General features: G+C 43.7%; 2 protein-coding genes across 2 annotated transcripts in view; one reads left to right on the top strand and one right to left on the bottom strand.

Moving 5' to 3' along the window:
- The first annotated feature begins 1,355 nt into the window (after window positions 1-1,355).
- SYPL1 (synaptophysin like 1) lies at window positions 1,356-9,824 on the top strand. Its single transcript, XM_026677192.2, has 5 exons — window positions 1,356-1,441; window positions 4,373-4,491; window positions 5,541-5,745; window positions 7,006-7,194; window positions 9,183-9,824. Exons 1-5 carry the CDS (start codon window positions 1,373-1,375, stop codon window positions 9,309-9,311), a joined length of 711 nt encoding a protein of 236 aa, XP_026532977.1. The 5' UTR covers window positions 1,356-1,372; the 3' UTR covers window positions 9,312-9,824.
- Window positions 9,825-12,280: 2,456 nt separating this feature from the next.
- CDHR3 (cadherin related family member 3) overlaps window positions 12,281-25,343 on the bottom strand; it is a 41,588-nt gene continuing 28,525 nt past the window's right edge. Inside the window, exons 13-20 of the mRNA XM_087969100.1 lie at window positions 24,535-24,703; window positions 22,334-22,578; window positions 18,894-19,075; window positions 17,999-18,012; window positions 16,436-16,455; window positions 16,252-16,278; window positions 14,619-14,667; window positions 12,281-12,855 (exon numbers count right to left, since the gene is read on the bottom strand). Of these exons, the coding sequence (XP_087825226.1) occupies window positions 12,281-12,855; window positions 14,619-14,667; window positions 16,252-16,278; window positions 16,436-16,455; window positions 17,999-18,012; window positions 18,894-19,075; window positions 22,334-22,578; window positions 24,535-24,703 (1,281 nt within the window). The remainder of the gene's footprint in view (window positions 12,856-14,618; window positions 14,668-16,251; window positions 16,279-16,435; window positions 16,456-17,998; window positions 18,013-18,893; window positions 19,076-22,333; window positions 22,579-24,534; window positions 24,704-25,343) is intronic.

The following is a 25,343-nucleotide window of genomic DNA, read 5'->3' as shown; positions in this document are numbered from 1 at the left end:
ATGTTATACCTGCACACATCTACTTCTACAAAGAAAACTTTTCACTTTTATACCTGTGCCTTTTGGAAATGTGATAGGAGTGGATTGTGGCTTTCTCAGAAAAAGGGGGTTTAAAAAAATGTGGTTTAATGCATTGCATGCATGCATAGATTGTGGAGCTCTCACCTCACAATCAGGAGGCTATGAGTTCGATCCTGGCTAGAGGCAGATATTTCTCTCTCTGGGCACAATGAGAATATACCTGCTGAACAAAACTCTGCATTGGCAACAGGAAAGGCATCCGGCCATTAAAACATTCTGCTGGCTCCATTCAGTTGCCAAGACTCCATCTTGCAAGGGATTATGTGGTCATTAAAAGGAGATGATGCATGTATAGATTGTTCACACTAAAAATATATATCTTTTTTTCTGTTTTGGGTTTTTCTGTGGTTTGTTAAATGCAAAGGCATATAACTTAAAACTCCTATTTTGAGGGTGGGGAGTGCTTCTTTATGTACGGTAGCAGCCTCTCCTTCTGCTGACAATTTAAACATTTGATTTAAAACACTCAATTAACTTCCTTGAAAAAAATGTTACATATATACCCCCCCTTCAATGTCAAGGTGAGGTTACCCTTTGTAAAATTAGCCACTGTGTAAAAGTATATTTAGACAGCACAAAAGAGTAAAATTTCCTTCAAGTTGAATTTGATAAAACATATGATGAACGGTTGCAGGAGCTGGGCCTGGCTACTCTAGTGAAGAGAAAGACCAGGGGAGACAGGAGAACAGTCTTCCAGTATTTGAGGGGCTGCCACAGAGAGGAGGAAGGGGCCAAGCTATTTTCCAAAGCACCTGAAGGCCAGACAAGGAATAATGGATGGAAACTGATCAAGGAGAGATTCAACCTGGAAATAAGGAGAAACTTTCTGACAGTGAGAACAATCAACCAACGGAGCAGAAGTTGCCCTTGGAAGTTTTATCCCTGGAAGCTTTCCCTTGGGAGCTTTATCCCTGGAAGCTTTCGAGAAGAGACTGGATTGGCATCTGTCAGAAATGGTGTAGGGTCTCCTGCTTGGGCAGGAGGGTGGGTTGGACTAGATGACCCACAAGGTCCCTTCCAACTCTGTGTATATCCCAGGGATGATCTTCCAGGCCATTGTGAGATAACAGTTGGGGAGGAAGGAGGAGGATGCATCCTATTGGCTGAGGGATGTGGGCGGAGCCCAAGGCGGCAGGTTCTATAGGACCAAAGAGGTCCACCTCCTGCTCCCAGGGAAACGAAGACCTTGGAGACAAGGCTGAGTTGAGCTTCCATCTTCTTCATCCCACCATCTCTTCTGTGCTCTTCCTTGGCCTGATTCCTCTTCTTCTTCCTCCTCCATTTGCAGAACATGACTGATTTTCACCTGGACCTCAGTCCTGTCAAAGAGCCTCTAGGTTTCATCAAGCTCCTTGAGTGGGTGAGTTGCTTTGTGAAGGAGGTTCATGCATTGCCTTCCTTTGAGGAGGTCTTTTGCAAAATGGGTGTGTGTGTGAGTGTGAATATGCACCCCAAAGCTGAGGGTTTTTTTGAACCTCAAAAGCAAGCAACTGTAATTTAGGGTCTTGCAAACTCTCCTCCTTTGGGTAAATTCAGAAAACCGGATTAACTCAGTTTTAATGTGGAGTAAATGGTGGTAGAAATAAATGGAGTTTTTCTCTCTCTTGCAAAGCTTTAGTAGAATAGGATACCAAAGGTTTCTATGCCAAAAGGGCTGTGGGGCATGTTTTTTCCTTCTTCTTTCTCTGTAGTAGTTTTTCTTCTGTTACAACAGCTTTCTTTGGCTAGGCCCTGGTGCAACTGAGTTTATTATTCTTTTCTTTTCTGTCTGAAAAATCCCCTTAGAATATTTATTCTCTTCCAAGGGCGTGTAATTGGCGTGAATAGGCATGGCTGTAAATTCAAAATGTTAAAATAGGAAAATTTCCCCCTATATTTATTTGTTTGTTTTGTTTGTTAAATTTCTCTTGCTGTTGTGCTGCTACTTCAGGCAGCTTACAACAACGGAGAAAGGAAGGCAAGTGTAAACATAACAGTAGCAAAATAACAAATCACAGAATTACAGAGTTGGAGGAAGGGACCTTGGAGGTCTTCTAGTCCAGCCCCCTGCTTGGGCAGGAAACCCTATGCCATTTCAGGCAAATGGTTGTCCAATTTCTTTAAAAACCTCCAGTGGAAATAGAACAATAGAATAAACAATAAAACAGAAAACAATTGAGGATAGAGTGATAAGATAATAAACGACAGAAGAACAGGGAGCAAAGGGGGAAAAGGAGGTTTACTGTCAACCTAGTAGTAGCTACCTCCAGTGTGGAACCTCTCCTTATCTAAACTCTTGTGTAGGAGTTTCTTGGTGTTTGTAAAAGCTTAAAGCTTGGAACATGTTTTCAGATTGTTATGTTAAAATTGCTGCAACACACTGCCTAGCCTTTTCCTATTTTATGTCTGGCAAATATTTCTGACAAAATCCAGGTTATTCAGGTGGTGTGTATATGCTGAGCTCTTATTTGATTGCCTATAAGCTGGGATCCTGCATCATGATAGGCTGTGGCGTGTCACAGCCTCTGATAAACCATAAATAATGGTCAGTAGGCCACAACTTGGCAGATGCATCAGGTTGTGTCAGAGTCTCACAAAGTCACAGCCTAGCATAGTCTGTTGTATAAATTTAGCACAGACCAAATGTTATTGTAATTCTCATTCTAGGCAAATGGCTAATGTGCAAAATCATTTGATATTAAAATTGAATCCAATCATCTGCAAAGTCCAGATTAATAATTAAAAATCCAGCAAAGACATCTGATGTCTTTCAAAAGTGAACATCAACACTATTCTTGTTCGTCATTTCTTATACCCTAAAGGGGGCATTTTTAAGAGATTGGGACTGAGTTTGCATCACATTTTCATCCATTAACACTCACTAGGTTCACTCATTCTGCAAAACTGTTTAATCATGGTTTATTGAGCAAAGTAGAACTGGATGGCTTTGCACATGCAGCTGAACCATGACCCATGTGGTCTCCAATTCGGGTCTGAGCCTGGTGCCAAAGCCAATGATAGACGCCAGACATGTGGTGCAGGTTTTCTGACTGCTTTTTATTGGAGTACTCCAAGGAAAAGGGGCTCCTGGCCAAAATGCCAAGAGCCAAGAACAAAGGATTGAGTAAGTTTTATACACTTTCACTAAAGGGGACAAAGTGGGACAAAGTGAGATAATAAGACATATCATCTAATAAACATTTTAGTAATAATTCTACAATTTGTTCCTTTGGTCTCTAGCTGTCCCTATTCCCAAGTCTTGGCCAATGAATGCCCTAGGAATTATCTAATACACATTTGATTTGCTTCAGGCCTAACTTTTAGCTGAGGTCTGCAAGTTGGCTAACTCTTGTTATTTTTATCAGCTTTCCAATTAGCCAGGATTGTTACAAGATTTACACAAGCATATCTCCTGTGGATAAGCATTCTTTGTTCTTGCCAGACAGACTCCACAATTACAGACTTCCTGATTTACTTTGAAGTGTGTGCCATGACCTGGTTTTAGTTTAGGAAATGGCCCATCAATGGTGCCTAGGTTTATATAAGATGCTATATCAAAGCCCAGCACAAAGAAATTATTATGTAATAAATTGTGGAAATCTAGTCCCTATTAACAGGTGGTCCTCCACATAGGACCACAATGGAGCCCAAAATTTATGTTGCTAAATGAGACATTTGTTAAGTGAGTTTTAGCCCCTTTTTACGACTTTTCTTGCCACGTTTCTTAAGCGAATCACTTCAGTCGTTCATTAGTAACGCGGTTGTTAAGTGAATCTGGCTTTCCCCATGGACTTGTCAGAAGGTCGCAAAAGGGGATTGTGTGACCCTGGGACGCTGCAACCATCATAAATATGAGTCAGTTGCCAGGCATCCAAATGTAAATCATGTCACCAATGGTCATAAGTGTGAAAAATGGTCATAAATCACTTTTTTCAGTGCTGTTGAATGGGGTTGGACTAGATGACCTACAAGGTCTCTTCCAACTCTGATTATCTCTTATTTATTACTAAATGGACTGTTATAATTTGAGGGCTGCCTGTATTATCTTACCTCATAGTCTTGGGCTGGATTTTTTTTAACTTTAGAGTTACAGATTTCTTGTTCATGCACTCCAATTCGTGCTTGTTGGACCCGAGGATTTCTTGCTCGAGGCTATTTTCTTAATCCCACCTGATGTTTAATTTCATTTCTTGAGCCTTTGAATTAAAAAAAAGGAAGCCGTGATTTTGATAAAGGGGGTCATTCTTCTCAGTTTTCCTCTGGCCTTTGCGAATTAAATGTCAGAATCAGGATGTTATTTGTTTTCCTACAGCTCTTTGCGATGTTTGCGTTTGCTTCTTGTGGAGGATACAAAGGTGTCACCACACTTCTGATTTCCTGTCATGGCGCGGTGAATAAAACAATAACAGCCTCTTTCAGTTATCCTTTCAGGTGAGTTCCTCAGGCCTTTTTTTTACGTGTGAAAATCCCATCAGGATATAGATGGCAAATAGGTTTTTCCATTATGGTTTGCCCTAACTTTTGGTCTTTAGCCTTCTCTCTACCATGGACTCCTCTCAGAATCTGATTTTATTTTATTTTTTCTATATATCTGCCTGCCTGCCTGCCTGCCTGCCTATCTGTCTGTCTATCTATCTCTACTCTGTCTATCTAATCTATCTAATCTATCTGCCTATCTCTCTTTATCTGTCTGTTTATCTGCCTCTCTGCCTCTCTCTCTCTCTTTTATATCTCTCTCTTTTATATCTCTCTCTTATCTATCTTAATCTATCTCTCTTTATCTCTATTTATCTGCCTACCTGTCTGCCTCTCTCTCTTTCTCTCTTTACATTTGCCTATCTATCTGTCTTATCTACCTACCTACCTACCTATCACTATCTGTCTATATCTCTGTCTGCCTATCTGCCTATTCCCCCCCCATATATATAGTCTATATCTCATCTATCTATCTATCTATCTATCTATCTATCTATCTATCTATCTATCATCTATCTAAATACATAAAAACATAGACACTAATTGTATTACAAAATAAATAACATATATGTTTAAATACAGTTATTAAGAAATATAGGTGCTCCTCGACTTCAAAGCACAGCTGCACCCAAAGTTTCTGTTGCTAAGTCAGATCGTGAGTTTGCCCCACTTTATGACCTTCCTTGTCACAGTTGCTAAGTGAATTGCTGCAGTAACATGGTTGTTAAGAGGAATATGGCTTCCCTATTGATTTTGCTTGTTAGAACTTCACAAAAGGGGATCACCCCGGGACATTGCAACCGTATAAATGTGAGTCAGTTGCCAAGCGTCTGAATTTTAATCCTGTGGCCACAGGGATCTCTCTCTCTCTCTCTCTCTCTCTCTCTCTCTCTCTCTCCCCCTCCGGGATTTAAAAGTATGAGTTTGGTGGTCCCTGAGGTCCAAAAGGTTGGTGACCCCGATCTGGATAACCCTTGGATGTTTTCCAACTTCCGTTTGTACAGGTTGAACACAGTGGTGTTTACTCCGCCAGACCCCACCCGTTGCAATGGCACTTGGACGGATGTCTACCTTGTGGGCAACTTCTCCTCCTCGGCCCAGTTCTTCGTCACGTTTGGAGTCCTGATCTTCTTCTACTGCATGATGGCCCTGGTCTTTTACATTGGCTATATGCACGCCTATCGGAATGGTAGCAATTTCCCAATGATAGTAAGTCATTAAGGCTCGGGTTGGATGATTTTTTTAAAAAAAGGAAAAAGACATTATCTTTTTCCTATGGAGATTCTCAGTCATCTGGCTCACAGTTGACCCCAAGGTGCTTTTTTCAGGAGGCAACTGGACTTTCTTGTTTTTTTTCCTCTTCTGAAGATGTTTCGCTTCTCCATCCAAGAAGCTTCTTCAGCTCTGACTGAATGGTGGGGGAATGAAGGATTCCTTGCAGACAGCTGGTCATTTGCATCCTTTGAGGGGGTCGTTGAGGCCACTTGGAGGTCCTCAGAGTCGCCTGAGTGGTGCTCCTGGTTCCTGCAGTCTGCAATTTTCCCTCTGGAAATCTATTCCTACTCCCCCACCATTCCAAGGGTGTCCATCCCAAATTGTATAGCTAAAAGTCTGTAGAGATTTTCTGTCATCCAGGTCATGGTTATCCCAAAGATGCTTTTTTTTCAGGAGGCAACTGGACTTTCTTTTTCTTTTTTCTTTTGAAGACGTTTCGCTTCTTATCCAAGAAGCTTCTTCAGTTCTGACGGAATGGTGGGGAAATGGAAGGATTTCTATTCCTTGTAGACAGCTGGCCATTTGCATCCTTCATGCTGTTCACTAAAAAATATTTTTTTAAAATGTTGAAAACTGAAGTAAAATTTTATAAAAAAACAAAAAACAAAAGGAGATCGATCACATGTCCCTGGGACATTACAACTGTCATAAAAATGGAGCAGTTGTCAAGCATCCCAATGTCAATCACGTGACCATGGGGGATGCTACAACGGTCGTTAAGTGTGAAACACGGTCGCAAGTTACCTTTTTCAGTGACCTTGTCACAGTTCATTAAATGAACTGTTGTACATCGAAAACTACCTCTATAGTCCCAAAGGTGCTTTTTTTAAAGGGGCAACTGGTTTTTCTTTGAAGACATTTTGCTTCTCATCCAAGAAGCTTCTTCAGCTCTGACAGGACAGTGGGGAAGTGGAGGCAGTAGCTCTATTGAATTCTTCTGTATAGTGCACTACGAATGCAACATCGGGTTTTCAATTCAATTGTACAGAATGTGAAGGAGGTGTGTTTGTATTTTGTTTTTATAGTGATAATGTACACTGAAGTTGGCACTTAATTTCGTTGTACAAGGTGCAATGACAATAAAGTAAACTAAACTGAACTATAGTCCTAGCCAGCGGCTGATTCTTTCAGTTCTATCATCTGAAGCTTTGATCCATAAACAAAATTGATTAACTTCACTCTTTTGGCTTCCAGGATTACGTTTTCACTCTCTGTGCTGTTTTTCTGTGGCTAGTCAGTACAGCTGCCTGGGCCAAAGCCTTGGTGGATATCAAAATATCGACCGGTTACCACATTGTGGAAGAAATCCCAGCGTGCAAAATTGTTGGATCCTCCTGTGCGTTTGTTTCCGTTACCAGCATGGGAAGTCTGAATGTGTCTGTGGTATGTACAGCATGTCAAGTATGGTTTTAACAGTGTGTGTGTATATATATCTGTTCTGATAAAGAGGGGAATATTTGTAGATTGGGCTTGAAATGAGGGCTCCTTGGTGCTCTCTAAGCTTGGTGGTTTTGTAGCAGACGTTTCATGACCCAACCAGGGAACATCATCAGTGCTAGAAGAGAGAGGGAGTTTGTGCAGGGGTGGGCTTCAAAAATTTTAGTAAAGGGTTCTCTACCCAGTTGCTGGGTGGGCGTGGTCAGGGTGGGCATGGCCTAGTCGGCCTCCTGCACCACGGCAATGGGGGGCAGTTTTGCCCTCCCCAGGCTCCAGAGGCTCTCTGAAGGCTGGAAACGGGCCCATTTCCGGCCTTCCCAAACTTCCGGGAAGTGACGAAACGGTTCTGGTTTTCGGCCTGAAAAGCCTGCAGAAGCCTTCCTAAAGCCTCTGGGAGGCTGAAAAAGGCCTCCAACCGGCCGAAAATCAGCTGTGAGGCACGTGCATGCACAGTGAGGTAAGTTTGCCTGCAGCTCGTGTGCCGGCACAAGTGGCTCACCGTGCTACCTGTGGCACCTGTGGCATCACAGGCCTAGTCAGCCTCCTGCACCATGGTGGGGAGGGCAAAAACGGCCTCCCCAGGCTCTGGAGGATATCTGGAAGCCGGAAACGGGCCCATTTCCAGCCTTCAGAGAGCCTCCGGGAGGCCCCGTTTTTGACCGAGTCTCCCCAGGCACCCTGCACTTACCTGCATCCAAAACGGGCCACATGGGGACTCCGGGGAGGGGAGGAATGGGCGGACCCAGCCAGGAGTGCACAGAATCTTAGCTAGGGGCTCTCCCGAACCCCTGGAAGAACCCCCATCAACCCCACCCCTGGGTTTGTGGAGAGGAGGAGGAAGAGGAAGGACTGGGGGTTCCTTGGTGCTCTCTGAGCTTGGTTGTTTTGTTGCAGACATTTCATTACCCAACCAGGGAACATCATCAGTGCTAGAAGGGAATGGGGTGCTCAAATGAGAGCATCAAGGACTCCCCACCTCCAGAGGTGGTATTCAGCAGGTTCTGACCAGTTCTGGAGAACTGGTAGCGGAAATTTTGAGTAGTTCGGAGAACCGGTAGTGGAAATTTTAAGTAGTTCAAAATCTCACCTCTGACTGGCCCCGCCCCCATCTATTCTCTGCCTCCCATGAGTCCCAGCTGATCGGCTGGATCTTCTTTGGTTGCCCTGCACAGGAGAACGGAGCTGGAAAGCAGGTTAGTGGGGTGGGGAGGGAAGGGGGATTTTGCAGTATCCTTCCCCTGCCACGCCTACCAAGCCACGCCCACAGAACCGACAATAAAATTTTTTGAATCCCACTACTGCCCACCTACCTTCCTGCCTCAACAACAGTGTATCTGGGAATTGAATGTGTGGACTTCAACTCCCAGAATTCCCCAGCTGGCAAGTAGCTGGGGAATTCTGGGAGCTGAAGTCCACCCTTTTAAAAAAAAGTCACCAAGTTTGAGACACGCTGTTCTAGAAAGCTCACCGTCCATAAAGCCTAATCTTCAATTTTTGTGGCTGTAACGTAGAGGTGCGCTTCTCTCGAAAAATAGGCCACTGCAGATCTACAAATTGAGTGATGGTGTTTTGAGCATCCAGGGAGGGAAAGGAAAGGAGAAAGGGAAAGAGGAAAGGGAAAGAAAAAGAAGGAAAGAGGGAAGGAAACAAGGAAGGAAGAAAGGAGAGGGAAGCCACAAGGAAAAAGAAGAAAATGGGAAAGGAAGGAAGGAGAAAGAAATTTCCCACAGGTGACATCGAATTGGCCACTCCCAACATGACCATGCCCCACTCAGCTCCCCGAGGCCCATCACAACCCTGATGTGGCCATCCATAAAATTGAGTTTGACACCCCTCGTGTAAAATGTCTTTTCACTGTCCCCCTTAAAAATTGTGTAAAGTATGCATTGATTCAATTACAACACCATGCTAATTAAGACCTCTGCTTCTTGCAGGTTTTTGGCTTGGTGAATATGATTCTGTGGGGTGGAAACGCTTGGTTTGTATACAAGGAGACTAGCCTGCACAAACCTAACAGTAATTCTCCAAAATCAGGATTCTACCCACCGACAGCAGGAATCTGAACTCTTGCGGATGTATGCTCCAATGGCCGCCATTTCATTGTGTTGACAAGTTTGAATACACTGTATTTCAAAATATTTTACAATTAACTTTCACAAATGTACAATTTGGAAAAGAAAAAGAAAAAAAAACTCCTGGTGTAGGTAGGAAATGAGTCTCTTGAAAGAATTTATGAACCTTAAATGAATACTTGTGTCAAATGCTTGGACTGTGTTGTCATTTTAGAAAAGAATTTTTTGGGCACGATACGTTTCTGTTGTAATGATAAACTGCATTTGACAATTCTTTGCCTGTCTAATTGTACTCATGTTATACTGTACTTAACGTTTTGTCATAAAGAGAGACTTAAAATAATTGTTGTGCATTCTATTGAGGGTTAGGATTTGGCAAATTCACTGTCTGTTTAACCAGTTGCCTGATTTAAAAAGTTTCCTCAGCACCAAAAAGGTATTTTTTTTTTTGTATTTGTGATTTCAGTGTAATTGTTCAACTGCTATAAAAAAAGAGAGACTGGCTACAGCTTGAATACTGTGTGATTTATAACTGAGGTATATATAAATGTTTGAGTCGAACATAGAACGATCACCGGTGATCTATTTTAAATTGGAAAAGTTCTTTCTGATCTTGAGAATGCAAGTTTGTTCAGAGTATTACAGCGTAAATTCAGCTCCAGAAAAGTAAACACAGATGGCTGAGGCTTCATTTAACTTTTTTATAAACACATAAAGTAAATTTTACAATACCAGTTGTAGATTTCTCCAACATGGAACAACTCAAACAGAAGCAGACATGTTACAGGTTCAGAGCAGAACAGCAACTCAGGAGCTCAGAAACAGACATCAGTTTCCCTTTAGTTTAGCGGGCAAGTAAGCAAGCTAGTTTCTCTTTCACTTTAGAGCTGAGCACAGAACAGAGATAAACCATGCCCAGATTCTCTCTTTAAGTTTCAGTCCTCAATTCAGCTCTCATTGGCTGACCTTGTTACCAAGCTCTATTCCAATTCATGAATATACTTTGACAAAGTTATACCCAGGGAAGAATTCAAGTCTTAAGAAAGCCGTCAATTACTTCTTAAGTTTGACTGCTTAAACATGGATGTTTAATGTTTTCGAGCATTGTCTACAGGGGTGGGATTCAGCCGGTTCGGGCAAACCGGTAGTTCCGGCGATTAGTTGGCCCTGCCCAGCCGCCCCTGCCCAAGTCTGTACTATATTTCCGTGTTTGCACCGTGGCACGGCAGATTGCTGTGCCCCAGCTGTTTTACTCACCGGGGCTGCAGCAGAAAGTAAGTTTTAGTGCTGAAAATGGGTGGTTTTCAAACTCTGCGCACGCTTACCAAACCAGTTGTTACACCGGTTGAATCCCACCACTGATTGTCTCGGTTCAGTCTAATAAATTGGCGTTTCTAGAAATTGGGCCTGTTGTTCTGAAAACATTCTACAGTATAGCAGATACTAGCAAAACCTAAAGCCGTTTTGTTTTTGCTCTAGAGCCGTGATGGTGAATCTACGGCACGCATGCTGGAAGTGACACGCAGAGCCACTTCTGCTGGCACGCGAGAGGTCACCCAGAAGAGTCCCACTGCTCATGCTCACGCAGTCCCCACCAGCCAGCTGATTGTTGGGTATTTGCCATGCATGTGTGGAGGGAGACGTGTGCAGGGGAGAGGTGCCCACATGCGCAGAGGCATGTGGTATGCAGGGGAGTTGCATGCGCAGGGGGCTGGGGGAGTCATGCATGCATTACATCATGGGTGCAGTCATGGAGCGTGTGCATGGGCGCACACTTTTGGCAAGCACCATGGAAAAGGTTAGCCATCATTGCTCTAGAGCAGCGGTAGTCAACCTTTTTATATCTACCGCCAACTTTGGTATCTCTCTTAGTAGTAAAGTTTTCTCTAACCGCCCACCGGTTCCACAGTAATGATGATTTATAAAGTAGGGGACAAAATCCCTACCGCCCACCATGAAAGCTGGAACGCCCACTAGTGGGCGGTAGGGACCAGGTTGACTACCACTGCTCTAGAGCAATGTTTCCCAACCTCAGAAATTTTTAAGCGGTATGGACTTCAACTCTCAGAATTTTCCATCCAGTACTGGCTGGGGAATTCTGGGTGCTGAAGTCCCACATGTCTTAACGTAACTATTTGGCATAATACCAGAAAAATATATTAAAGGGAATATATATTTAATATTACACGTTTAGACAGCAGCAAGAATTGTATTTGCACAATACTGGAAAAACGAGGAAACATCTACGGAAGAAGATACAATTAAAAAAAATATTAGACTGCAGAAATGGATAGATTAGCACTGAAGATAAAAGAAAAAGAAGACATAGAATATTTTCAAACTTGGGACTTTTTAAATTAATGGTTGGATAATAGAGGTAGAAATTAGGAACTGAAAAAGCATTATTATGTAAACAAATTGATTCAGACAGTATGTTGTTCACCAAGCACTTAGTGGATCAAAAAGAAGAGACAAGCAAAGAACACACTGGCTTGATCACATCAAATCAAATATGAACAAATGAAAGAAGCTGTGCTTGGCAAGATAGCATGGAAAGCACTTGCCTATAAAGTCACCAAGAATCAGACACAACATGTCCTCTTTTAATGACCCCATAATCCTTTGCAGGGTGGAATCTGGGCAACTGAATGAAGAGCTCTGAGTGTTTACTGGCCGGATGCCCTTCCTGTCACCAATGCAGAATTCTATTCAGCAGATATATTCTCAGTGTGCTCAGAGAGAGAAATATCTGCCTCTACCTGGGATCAAACTCACAGCCTCCTGATTGTGAGGTGAGAGCTCCACCTCTAGGCCACTGGACCACTCAAATGAGTCGGACGCAACTGAACATTTAAAACTACTAGTAATATTCCTATAGAGTTGGTTTCCTGATTTGGTCATTAAGAGGCATCCAGATCAGCTGTTAGGTTTTCTGGATCACAGACATATTGCACCTGGTTTTAAGACTGATTTTGATATTTGGGATATATTTTGTGAGAGGGGATGGGAGATTTGCGTGGGGGAGTGGGTGAAGGTGATTGGTTGCTCAGTCGTTCCTCGTTTGCTTTCTGCAATTTCAGCTGGCCATTCAGGAAACTTTCAGTCTTTTTGTCTAAGGTTGTTGGTTCTAGGTGATTTGATCTTCTGGTTTCATCTTCCATTTGGAATAGGTCACCTGTTTGGTCATTCTTTGGAGGTTTCGTCTGCTTAAGATCTCCTTGATTACCACCCTCCTTTTCACCACTTTTTGGAGATCTCGTTTTCTGTTTCAGATTCCCTTCACCACCACTACTGGTGGTAGCCTCTGCTTTGGGTAGAACCTTTTCACCACTTTTGGGAGATCTCGGCTTCTCTTTGAGATTCCCTTCACCACCACTAGTGATAGCCTCTGTTTTGGGCAGGCTGCCTTCACCACTCTTCGGAGGAGTTGTTACTTTTGCAATGGAGTCTTTCACTTCAGTCTTGGAAAGCACACTGGGGTCTTTCCATCTTCGTGCCCCAGATTTTGAGTTGTATTCATACACTTTGCCAGTGACTGTGGAAGAAATGATTAATTTAACATTTCATTTTCAGAGTGGGAGGGATGTGATCAGTGGTGTGATTTAGCGGTTCACACTGGTTCATGCGAACTGGTTGTTAAATTAGCATGCACACACGCACACACACACACTATCAAAGTGGATTCTGGGCACTGCACTGCACTGCAATGGAGAAACCAGGACAATGGAGCAGCCGGTGCGAGGGAAGGAGAAGGCCGCTTTCCTTCTTTCTTCTCCGTGCTCCTCCTCCTTCCCTTGTGCCGGCTGCCCCATTTCCTGTTTCTCCATTGCAGTGCAATGCGGCTCCCAGGATCCACTTTGATAGTGTGTGTGAGGGGGAGGAGGGTAATTTAACAACTGGTTCTCCCAGAATAAGGTTGGCCATCATGGGAAGCTCCTCCCACATGTGCAGCAGTGCTCGAGATTGGGGATGGGCCACGCCTCCCATGTCAGCCAACCTGATCCTGGGCGAATCCCATCACTGGATGTGATGGTTTATTTGATTTGTAATCCACTGTAATCCTACAAGATTCTCAGCAGCTAACAACCAAATATAATAACACAAAACATCCACGTTCATATAAGTAATATATTTACCAATAGGAAGAACATCCTAGCCAAACTCAAAGCAAAATCAACAAACAAAAACCTAAACCTCCCTTTAAACCAGTGTCATGCCCCTGTTGGAATCTGATTCCAAGGGGGAGGCCGAGCAGCTGACAGGGAGTGGGAGTGTGACTCCGTTGGAAGAAACTGGGGAAGGGCACAGTCTGGCTGGGCAGAGCAGGGGAGAAGTAGAGCAAGGCAGAGGGAATTCAGAAGAAGATCCAGGCCCACCCCCTCTTCATCCTAGGGCACGCAGGGAGGAACGGAGAAGGGAGCAACGTGAGTTGCGTGGCTTACGGGGGAGAAAAGGCCCCTGATTCCCTTCATTAGCTGCAGCTGGGAACACAGTGTTTAAAAAGGTAGTTTGCACACAGCAACTTGTCAGAAGCAAATTGTGAGTTATCTTTTATTGTCGAGGCTTATCTGGGTTCCTGGCATCTTCCCAACTGTGTGTGTTTTGTTGGCCTTTGAAGTCTGCAATTCCTTATCCTGCCCCTGTCCAGTTAATTGCTGCAGCGTGGTTTGTGTGGATTTTTATTTACAGTTTATATGTACTTTGTTTTTGGACTGAATTTCCTCCACTTAAAGACTGTTCTTGAGTTTTTTATCCAGCCGAAGGTAACCTGGACAAAGTTGGAGGTATTAAAGGGACTTTTCTTACTTATGTGACTGTGTTGCCTTTGTACCACACCCTGGGTCATCACAACCACCTTCTCAAATGGGACAGCAAGGAAGTCAAATTGATCTCAGTGGGAAAGCCAGTCTAGAGAACAGGTGTTGTCGCAGAAAAGCAACTCCTCTGGGTGTCTCATCCTCCTGATGAGGTACAACCAACACTCTTTCTGCAACAATCAAATTCACCCAAAGATACTTTTCCAAAAGGCAAATGGACTATCTTGGTTTCTTTTTTTCGGTTGAAAACGTTTCGCTTCTCAACTAAGAAGCTTCTTCAGTTCTGGAGGTTCAGTTTTCCGCAGAACTTGAAGAAGCTTCTTGATTGATTGCTTCAACACTCTTGATAATTTGACTTTTCTCTTGAACAAAAGCGTAGTGTTGTTTTTTGCCTTGGAGGCATAAATTTCTTGCTCTAATAAGACTTAAATGCTTTTCTTTCAAAATCATTTGGCTCTTTCTCAGCCTCCTTGTAATATACCTGGGTCTATTGCTTCCCCATCGAAAACAGTATTTAAGTTGGTCATTTCCTAAAGAGACAAACAAAAGGCTAATTTAGTACCATTAATTAAAGAACTGGGGGAAAACAGCATGGAATCAAGGAGAATTCTACAGTCTCTGTGTTGGATTAAAACAGGGGTGTCAAACTCGATTTCATTGAGGGCCGCATCAGGGTTTTGTTTGATCTTGGGAGATCTGGGTGGGCGTGGCCTGGAGGGTGTGGGCAACTTGACGTCACTTGTGTCAGGGGTGCTGGTGGTGGCCTGAGCACTCAGCCAGTGAAAACAGGGTCCCGAGCTCCGTTTTCAGCTGCAACGGCCTCCTGAAATTCCCTGCCAGCGAAAATGGAGCTCAGGAGGACCGAGCCCCATTTTCACTAGCAGATGCACTGCTGGCCAGTCCTTTGCTATTCCATAGTGGCCCCACAGGCCAAATCTAAACACCCCACAGGCTGGATCAGGCCCACGGATCTTGAATTTCACACCCCTGGATTAAAGCATAGTTAGCATATGATTGCTTACATAAAGACAGAAAATTGTAGAATTTGAGGGAAACTTTTTTTTTGAGAATACACTAAGCCCGTGATGGCGAACCCATGGCACATGTGCCACAGGTGGCACGCGAAGCCATTTGTGTGGGCATGCGAGCCCCAGCCAAACTTACCTGTGCTGCGCATGTGTGTGCCTCCCTGCTGATTTTCGGCCCATTTGAGGCTGTTTTCGGCCTCCCTGAGGCTCAAGAGAAGCTTCTGCAGCCTTGGGAAATACCAGAATTGCCCATTTTCAGCCTCTGGAGGGCCTCTGGAGCCCAGGGGGAGGCTGTTTTCGCCCTCTCGAGGGCTCAAGGGAAGCCTCTGCAGCCTGTGGAGGCCGAAAAATGGGCCTGTTTCGTCAATTCCGGTATTTCCGAAAGGCCTGTTTTTCGGCCTCCCAAGGCTGCAGAAGCTTCCCTCGAGCCTCAGAGGCCTCAAACGGGCTGGGAGGCGCGCGCATGCACAGTGCAGGTAATGGGTGAACGGGGGAGTTTTGCGCGTGCATGTGGAGGGGGGGGGGCGGGGCGCATTGCCTTCTGGGTGCTAGCATGTGAGCACACGAGTGCAAGTGCACACACAATTTTTGGCACGGCAGCCCAAAAAGATTAGCCACCACTGCACTAAGTTCTTTGCTTTCATATTTAATTTATATTTAAGTTTTATTCTTTCATAAACGTAGAAGATAACACAAGAAAGTCACCATCTTGGAATGTGGCAACTAGGAAGTGATTTCTGGTTTAGGGGGAGAGTGACTTAACAATAGTAGGAAATCTTATAAATTGGACTAAGGATGTGAACTTTCTAACTGGATCTAGAAAGGCAAAAAAGAAGCACAACTCTACATTATTTTGATTTTTGTGCTGTTTTTCCACTATCAGCTATTTTGAATTGGGGGGGAGGATGTAATTTTTTTTTATAAAAAATAAATTATCTAGATTAAACAGGAACGGTCGCAATAATTACAACAGCCTTTCTGGGCTTTAATATGAGCCAGAATATATATTGGCATCCTGATATGCTAATCCTAAATAAGCAAAAATTCTGTATTTTTTTTTCTGTTCCAGGTTTAAAGCATACATACCCATATAGTTTCTTTCTTTGCTTTCTTCTTTTCTGTAGGGAAAATATATATATATATATTTCTAACCTTTCACTTTATGAAAACAAGAGTTAAAAGTATCCAATCAAATTACATTCTTTATTGCAGGACGCCAACCTGAATTAAGTAGAACTTACTACATAAAACCAAGAGTAGAAGAAGTTACATGGTCAGGTAACAAAATACCTGCAAACAATTAATTAAGCTCAGAGAGCACCAAGGACTACACATTTCAAGCCTTTTATTCTACCTATAAGACTTACACCCGGTCACTTAGCAACTATTCAACTATGACTTCCAGTTATAAACTGGTTCTGAAATTTTGATGACCCCCCCCCCAAGTCATATTTGGGGGGACCCATTTGTATTCCACCTTTATTATTTTTACAAATAATGATAGCTGTATTGGATATGTTCAAGGCAGTGAACATATGTGGTGGAATTCAAATTTTTTTACTACTGGTTCTGTGGGTGTGACTTGGTTGGCATGGTGTAGCTTGGTGGGTGTGGCAGGGGAAGGTTACTGCAAAATCCCCCTTCCCTCCCCACCCCACTGACCTGCTTTCCAGCTCCGTTCTCCTGTGCAGGGCAACCAAAGGAGACCCAGCCGATCAGCTGGGACTCAATGGGAGGCAGAGAAGAGATGGGGGCGGGGCCAGTCAGAGGTGGTATTGGCCGGTTCTCCGAGCTACTCAAAATTTCCGCTACTGGTTCTCCAGAACTGGTCAGAACCTGCTGAATACCACCTCTGGAACCTATCCAAAACACCTTCCTCCTACTATTTTTCCTACAACAACAATCATGTGAGGTGACTTGGGCTGAGAGAGACGGACTGGCCCAACGTCACCCAGCTGGCTTTCACAGCTAAGGTGGGACTAGAATTCACAGTTTCCTAGTGATTGGCTCAAAGTCACCTAGCTGGCTTTGACGATTAAGGTGGGATTAGAACTCACAGACTCCTGGTGATTGGCCGAAGTCACCCATCTTGCTTTCATGGCTAAGGCGGCATTAGAAATCTCCTGGTGATTGGCCCAAAGTCATCTAGCTGGCTTTCACGGCTAAGAGTACTTGAACTCACAAGGAGAAACTTTCTGACAGTGAGAACAATCAACCAATGAACCGCTTGCCCTCGGAAGTTGTGGGAGCGCCATCAGTTGAGACTTTCAAGAAGAGATTGGACTGCCATTTGTCAGAAATGGTGTAGGGTCTCCCGCTTGGGTGGGGGGTTGGACTAGACGACCTACAAGGTCCCTTCCAACTCTGATTATCTGTATCTGTATCTGTTATGTGTATCTCCTGCCTCTTCCTTAACCACTAGGCCAAACTGACTCTTACTTGGTGACAAGCCTGCATTTATGGCCATTTGCAATTTCTTGTGGTCATGTGACCACAATTTCTAACATTTCCCCCCAAAATTAGTGTTTTCTTCTGGTTTTCAGCAAAAAACACCCCAGAGCAAACAATGAGTTCACTTAATGATTGACGCAAAACAAAATCATCTAATTGGATTAATCACATGAATGACCTGTTTTACGACCATCATGGCTTAGGCATGCTCCAACACAGTCATAAATCAAGGACTACTTGTATTCTGTTGTATTAGATTTTAAACTCTGGGATTCTAAGTCAAACTGCCACTAAAATCGTACCTACTTTGAAAACATTATATCTCTTATTAACAACGCGGCAGTGTTTTAAGAACCAGGAAAGCAGGCAAGAAAGTACATACCTGGCATGTCCAACCTGTCATAAATTAAAAATAGATATATTATTACAAAAGCAGTCATTAGGCAATACAGTAAACAAAGCTGAATTGAACAGTTATGGACAGCAAGGACTTCAAATTTGGGAAGATTGCTCCAATCTCGTTAAGAAATAGGGAGTCTTTATGTGAGCCTTGCAGAGCAAAAGGAGCAAACATTGTATTATAATTGTGTTATAAGTTGCATACGTTCTTTAAGCCGCTTACTGAGAACCCAGATTGTTAGGGGAGGTATGCTGGCCTGTTGTGGCCTGTCGGCCACCGGCCCCTCCAGCAGCCAAATCAGAGGAAGAGGAGGAGGTGTGGGAATCAGGGTCAGCATCAACCTGAGAGCTCCGAGGGGGAAGAGGGAATGGAGCTGGCAGAGAGAGAAACAGAGGGCCATCCATCCTGGGCCATCCATCAGCCCTCAGATGGAGAGTCTAGAGGTGGCTGATGAGGAAGGAACAGTGCCTGACGCGTGGATGCGCAGAAGGCAGAGGAGAGGAGAGCAGTGGAAATCTATGGGCTGGTCCTTGGGAAGGAAAAGCCACTGCTGCTAATGAAGCTCGGTCAAAACACTGGCTCTGTAAACTGCTCTGTCAAGTTAAAATCTTAGATTCAATGGCCCCTGACCTTTTGGGTACCAGGGACTGGTTCCGTGGGGAGAGATTTTCCCACGGACTGGAGGGGGCGTGGTTTCATGGGCCGCCTGCATCCCAGAGATGGGGCTTCGCTTGTTTTGCACGGCCTGGTTTTTGGCATGCTGTGGCCCCTTGCTGGTCCATGGACCTGGAATTGCGGGGACCCCTGTCTGAGAGAGTGCTGTAAAGCACTGTGAAGTGGTATATAAGTCTTAAGTGCTGTTGCTATTGCTACTTACAGTGGTTTTGTGTCCGCTTTGGGTTTCGGTGGGCAACAGGAACGGAGGTATTTTGCCAGCAAAATGGTTAGATATCCGAGCAATCCCAGCAGCAATAAACTGCCAAGGAGTATGAAAAATGGCACATACCAAGCCGATGGAGCATAAACATTCTCTTTGCTGGTCACAATGGTCACAGCAGGCTTGTAAGGAAGAAAAAAAAAAAGAGAGGTTGGAAACAAAATTGTTCTAAATGGGTAAATACCCCCCCCCCCCAAATCCCAGCAGTCTCAAAAGAAAAGAAAAAAAAACATGTTTACAACATACAGTGCCAGGACTGTAAACAAAGCCTGGAACTCACTACCTGTTGTTACATCCTCAAACCCCCCAAACTCTAACCTTAAACTGTCTACCATGGATCTCGCTCCATTCCTAAGAGGTCTGTAAGGGGACGTGCATAAGCGCACCAGCATGCCTACCATCCCTGTCCTACTATTGCCATTTATTCATACTCATTTATTATGTAAGTACAGGGGTGGGATTCAAATTTCATAACAACCGGTTCTGTGGGCTAGCCTAATTTGTGGGTGTGGCTTGGTTATCATGTGACTGGATGGGCATGGCTTGTTGATTGGGCATGGCTTGGTGGTCCCGTGACTGGCTGGGTGTGGCTTGTATGTAAATATTGTAAATATTTATGTAAATATTGAATTTTTTATTAAAAATGAGGAAAGCAGGCAAATCAGGCAGGCAGTTTAATTGCTCCCAGAATCACAGATTCACTCAGAAATCTACCATTCTGCAATCTGCTATCTGAGTCTGCACTGAAAAATAGAAGCTAGGAAGGTTCAGCTCTGCTTTTAGATTAGCGAAAAAGCAAGAAAGCCAACGATTTCCTGCTTTCTAGCTAATCTAAATCTCCCGGCACAGCTGATAGTTGGAACAGCTGATGGTGTGGGGGGAAAGGAAAAATAGCAACTTAGCAGGCAAGTTGGATGGCGCGCATGCCAGGTAAGGAGTGATTGGGAGGGGAGGGGCCAACCAATGTTGAGATTTGCCGGTTCTCCGAACTGCACAGAATTGTAACAACCGGTTCTATAGAACTGGTGTGACCAGGTAGAATCCCACCCCTGTGTATATACTTATATCCATATATGTTTATATGTTTTGTTCATCCTTACACTTGTTTTCTCATACATGCTTGACAAAGAAACAAAATAAATAAATAAAATAAAATAAATGAACAGGCAGAAGACTTGCAGACTGAAATCATGCACATCAACTAGTGAGCAGAAGTCATGATGAAAATGTCTTCATTTCACAAAACACGGCCATAATTTCAACAGGGAATTTGTGAGTGTCCTTGACTAAGCAAAGTCCCAAAAAATGCTAAAGAATTCCCGGAAGCCTGGCGCTCAGACAAATCAGCCCTCAACAGACACATAGAGATAATCGACATCTACACGCCACTTAAAAGAGAGCATCAAAAACCTCAAAAAGGAAACTAAAAGCCCAAAACACCTCGCCCAACAATCATGAATGGAATGTTAATGGAGATTAACACCAAGATTAACTAGATCAGCAATCAGGGAACAATATTGCAATCAAGGGACTACCAATGAAGACAAGCAAGCTTACAGTAAACAACAGCCTAATCAAGAAACAACCAAGACTATAAAAATTAAAGCAAATTTCCCTCCCTTCGAGCAGTGATGATGTTACCTAGTTTGGTAATGAGATGTCTGCAAGAAAACCACCAAACTCAAAGAACACCAAGAACTCCACAGTCATAGTCATTGCCCTCCTCCTCCTCCTCCTCCTCCTCCTCCTCCTCCTCCTCCTCCTCCTCCTCCTCCTCCTCCTCCTCCTCCCTCCTCCTCCTCCTCCTCCTCCTCCTCCTCTTCCTTTCCACAAACCCCTTTCCCTTCTACCACTGATGATGTTACCTAGTTTGGTAATGAGATGTCTGCAAGAAAACTACCAAGCTCAGAGAGCACTGAGGACTCCTCTGTTCTTGTTGACATGAACTCAAATATATTTTCTTAGATGAAGATCAGTACTGCAAGAGCCATGGTGGCACACTGCAGGATACTTCTGCTGACTGCCGACTGCCTGCAATTTGGCAGTTCAAATCTCACCAGGCTCAAGGTTGACTCAGCCTTCCATCCTTCCGAGGTCAGTAAAATGAGGACCCAGATTGTTCGGGGCAAGAGGCTGACTCTGTAAACTGCTTAGAGAAAGCTGTAAAGCTCTGTGAAGCGGTGTATAAGTCTCAGTGCTATTGTTACTGTGTGGAGAGCTCTTTTGACTAGCAATGTATTTAGGAACCCTGATTTTAAGATAGTACAGGTAGACCTCAACTTACAACAATTTTGTTTAGTGACCATTACAATGGCACTGAAAAAAGTGACTTATGACCGTTTTCACACTTACAACCATTGCAGCATTGCCATTGTCATGTGATGAAAATTCAGAACCTTGGCAACTGACTCATATTTATGACAAGTGCCATTTCCCAGGGTCGTGTGATCGTCTTTTATGACCTCCTGGCAATCCAAGTCCATGGAGAAACCACATTCACTTAACTACCATGTTACTCACTTAGCAACTGCAGTGATTCACTTAACAACTGGGTCAAGAAAGATTGTAAAATGGGGGGAGGATTCACTTAACTGCCTCGCTTAGCAACAAAATTTTAGGCTCAACTGCGGTCGAAAGTCAAGAACTACCTGGATATCATGATGACAGTAAATAAATGAATAAATAACTCCCACTCTCAACATATTACTTCCATCCCAATGTTCTGACTCAGGCTTAGTAGAACCAAGAAACAGGCTCCTTGTCCTGAAAAAAAAACCCTCTTTATTTAGCTACTGTGAATTCATGGCATTCACACATTGAAAAGAACTGGCAATAATCCTTCCAAAGGTTAATTCAAGAACAGACCTTATCAGTCCTTGGATAATTGCCAGGCTGAGAGCTTCCAGTCACAAAGCTGTAAATTCAATGCCTGGCAAGGAGTCTCTGTGAGGCACGAAGTCTGATAAGCAAATCTTCCAAAAGAAATATGAACTAATTGTCTCCTGCAACCACCACTCCCCTTTTGCTTCTATTTATTCCCCAGGGAGGGGCCATTCAGCATCCACTTGTTCCTTTCCTTCTGAGTTGGCTCCTGTTCCTTAGTTGTTCTCCTCTCCTGAAAGCTCTGCTCTGCACATACGTGTATCTGGAACAGGCTCCAGCTGTTCTTCTTCCCTACTGATCTCTGACTCCATAGGCAGCTGGGAAATGTCAGACAGCCCTGGCCCTATCTCTGCCTCTGACACAGAGCACTTGTCAGAGCCCTCCCCAGACTCCAGGTTCCTCCCCAACCTTCTCATCATCCAAGTCTGCCACCAACTCTGCTGGCAGCTGGCAGGCCACAACACCCAAATCTTATTGGTATAAAAGCCCAAACTTACTGTGGTAGGAATCACAGTGGTTGGATCTGGAATAACTCGGATGGTCAACTTTACGATGCCGTTTTGAACATGCACTGAAGTTCTCTCAGAACTTGATAACAGATTATCATCCGTTATGGAAACCAACAGCTGGTATTCCCAAACTTTGTCCACTCCTGACACATAATCGAATGGGTTGGTCAGGACTAACCTTGAGATATTGGAACCAGCCTTCGGTGAGAAATCAAAATGGTTGTTCACATTACCTGAAAGCAGAGCCAAAGACAAAATGAGGACAGATAAATGAAGACAACTGGTGGTTTAATTCACTGGACGATGATGAATGGTTGCAGGAACTGAGAACATCTAGTCCAGCGAAGAGAAGGACTTGGAGTGACATGATAGCCGTCTTCCAATATTTGAGGAGCTATGACAGAGAAGATGGAGACAACCTATTCTCCACAGCAGAGGTCTCCAACCTTGGCAACTTTAAGCCTGGAGGACTTCAACTCACAGAATTCCCCAGCCAGCAAAGCTGGCTGGGGAATTCTGTGAGTTGAAGTCCTCCAGGCTTAAAGTAGCCAAGGTTGGAGACCCTGCTCCACAGCACCTGAAGATAGGACAAGAAGTATTGGGTGGAAGGTCATTAAAGAGAGATCCAACCTAGAACTAAGGAGAAATTTCCTGACAATGGGAACAATTATTCAGAAGTTGTGGGTGCTCCATCATCGGAGGTTTTCAAGAAGAGCGTGGGCAGCCATTTGTCCAAAATAATATCAGGTGTCCTGCTTGGGCAGAGGGTTAGACTAGATCTCCAAGGTCCTTTCAACTCTATTCTGCATATTGTATATTTTTGAATTGAATGAATCCCCCAGTTGATAAGTATTGTAAGTATGTGAGAACAGTTCGTGGTCAATTAGAAGCGGAGAGAGTTTCTCTATCTTCCTGAATTTGATATAATCCCAAGCCAATCTTTTAACACAGCTGTTAAATGTTATTAAACTAACTTTTTAAACATCTGCTTTATGTGAACCAGACCAAAGCAGCTCCATAGCAGTCCTGCCCAGAGACTTATGCAGTTCCAAAATCATCTGATTTATCATTTCCTGCAATTTGTAATGAGAAGCACACAAGAGTGGGGCTTAAATAAGCATAAAAATCCCACATCAGAAAAAGTTCTAATCTCAGCCACTTTTGCATCATCAGCTTGAGAAATGTAGCCTCTGCCCAAATTGTTAAACATTAAAAATTTTAAACGCCCTGGTTCAAAAAAAAACCAAAACCCTAAGGACTTCAGTATTTTTAAAAATACTATAAGTAAAGGTAAAGGTTCCCCTCGCACATATGTGCTACTTGTTTCTGGCTCTAGGGGGCGGTGCTCATCTCCGTTTCAAAGCTGAAGAGCCAGCGCTGCCCGAAGACGTCTCCTTGGTCATGTGGCCGGCAGGACTAAACACCAAAGGCGCAGGGAACACCGTTCCCTTCCCACCAAAGGGGTCCCTATTTTTCTACTTGCCTTTTTTACGTGCTTTCGAACTGCTAGGTTGGCAGAAGCTGGGACAAGTAATAAGACCTCACTCCGTTACGCGGCGCTGAGGATTCGAACAGCTGAATTGCCGACCTTTCTGATCAACAAGCTCAACATCTTAGCCACTGAGCCACCGTGTCTCTCTCAAAAAAAAAAAAAATACTATGCATACAGATAAAAAAAGAGGAGGGATATATATGACAAGCGAATTTTGGCAGTTATGATGTAGGCTGCCCAGAATCACTTGAGATGGTTGAGTGTATAACTCAAATCAAATCAAATTAAGATGTATACCTGACAATGTGTCGTTGCAGCGCAGGTTAAAAAGGTGGTAGATTGGAGGTAGCAAACCATTTTTCAATGACACGTAAAGTAATTCTTGGCGTGAATGGACAGGATGAACAATATGACTCTTGAGCCAACTGGCAAAGTATAAGTTTGGATTGTAGTGACAGCTCCTGCATTGGAATAATTTCTTTTGGTTTTGATACAAATAAATAAATTTAGGGGGCACCTTGCCTTTATTATTTTTACAAATAACTCGGGTCAAAATGGTAGCTACTGGAGAGGAAAGTCTTCAAAGTAAAACAAGAAAGTCCAGTTGCCTCTTGAAAAAGCAACTTTGGATGGCATGTATTATATATTTTACCGGCAACTAATGACATAAGATATTCAAAGATGAAGTATAAAATACCTGACGTGATAGTGTATCGGAATGACTTCGGGCTCGAATCTCGGTCCACGCAGGTAATACTGAAACTATTAATAATGCCCAAGCTTAGATCCACTGGCACTTCCAGCAACTGTCCATTAGGGGTGCATATGGGTGGTTCATCATTTGCTTCAAGAACATTTATTATTACCTAAAGAAATATTTAAAGAAAGATTGGAAGGAACCATGATGACACAGTGGTTGAGTGGTGCAGTAGCCTAGAAGTGGAGGTCTCACTTCACAATCAGGAGGCTGTGAGATCGATCCTAGGTAGAGGCAGATATTTATCTCTCTGGACACGAGAATATATCTGCTGGATATAACTCCACACTGGGGACAGGAAGGGCATCCAGCCAATAATCACTCTCAGCTCCATTCAGTTGACCAGACTCCACTCCCGCAAGGGATTATAGGGTCATTAAAAGATTATGATGGTGGTGCAGTGGTTAGAATGTGGTATTGCAGGCAAACTCTGCACACTGTCAGGAATTTGATTCCCTCTGGCTCAGGGTTGACTCAGCCTTCCATCCTTATGAGGTTGGGAAAATGAGGGCCTAGATTGTTGGGGGCCATAGGCTGGCATTTGTAAACTGCTTAGAGAGGGTTGTGAAGCATTATGAAGCGGTATACAAAACTAAGTGCCATTGCTATTGCTAACAAAAAAAAATAAAAATCTGAAGAGTCTAGAATACCCGGTCCATGGACCAGCACCAGACCGTGGCATGCCAGAAACTAGGCCGCGCAAACAAGTGAAGCCCCATCCGTGGGATGCAAGCAGCATAAAAAACCAA

Source organism: Notechis scutatus, chromosome 6 (assembly GCF_049901735.1).
Source record: "Notechis scutatus isolate UNSWTSFEM ecotype Mainland chromosome 6, rNotScu1.2, whole genome shotgun sequence".
NCBI lineage: Eukaryota > Metazoa > Chordata > Lepidosauria > Squamata > Elapidae > Notechis > Notechis scutatus.
This window is presented reverse-complemented; position numbering and strand designations above follow the sequence as displayed.

Coding starts and splice junctions, on each gene's coding strand:
- SYPL1 (XM_026677192.2), top strand. CDS start 1,373: ATGACTGATTTTCACCTGGACCTCAGTCCTGTCAAAGAGCCTCTAGGT. Junction 1,442..4,372: donor TCATCAAGCTCCTTGAGTGG/GTGAGTTGCTTT, acceptor GTTTTCCTACAG/CTCTTTGCGATGTTTGCGTT. Junction 5,746..7,005: donor GTAGCAATTTCCCAATGATA/GTAAGTCATTAA, acceptor TTTGGCTTCCAG/GATTACGTTTTCACTCTCTG.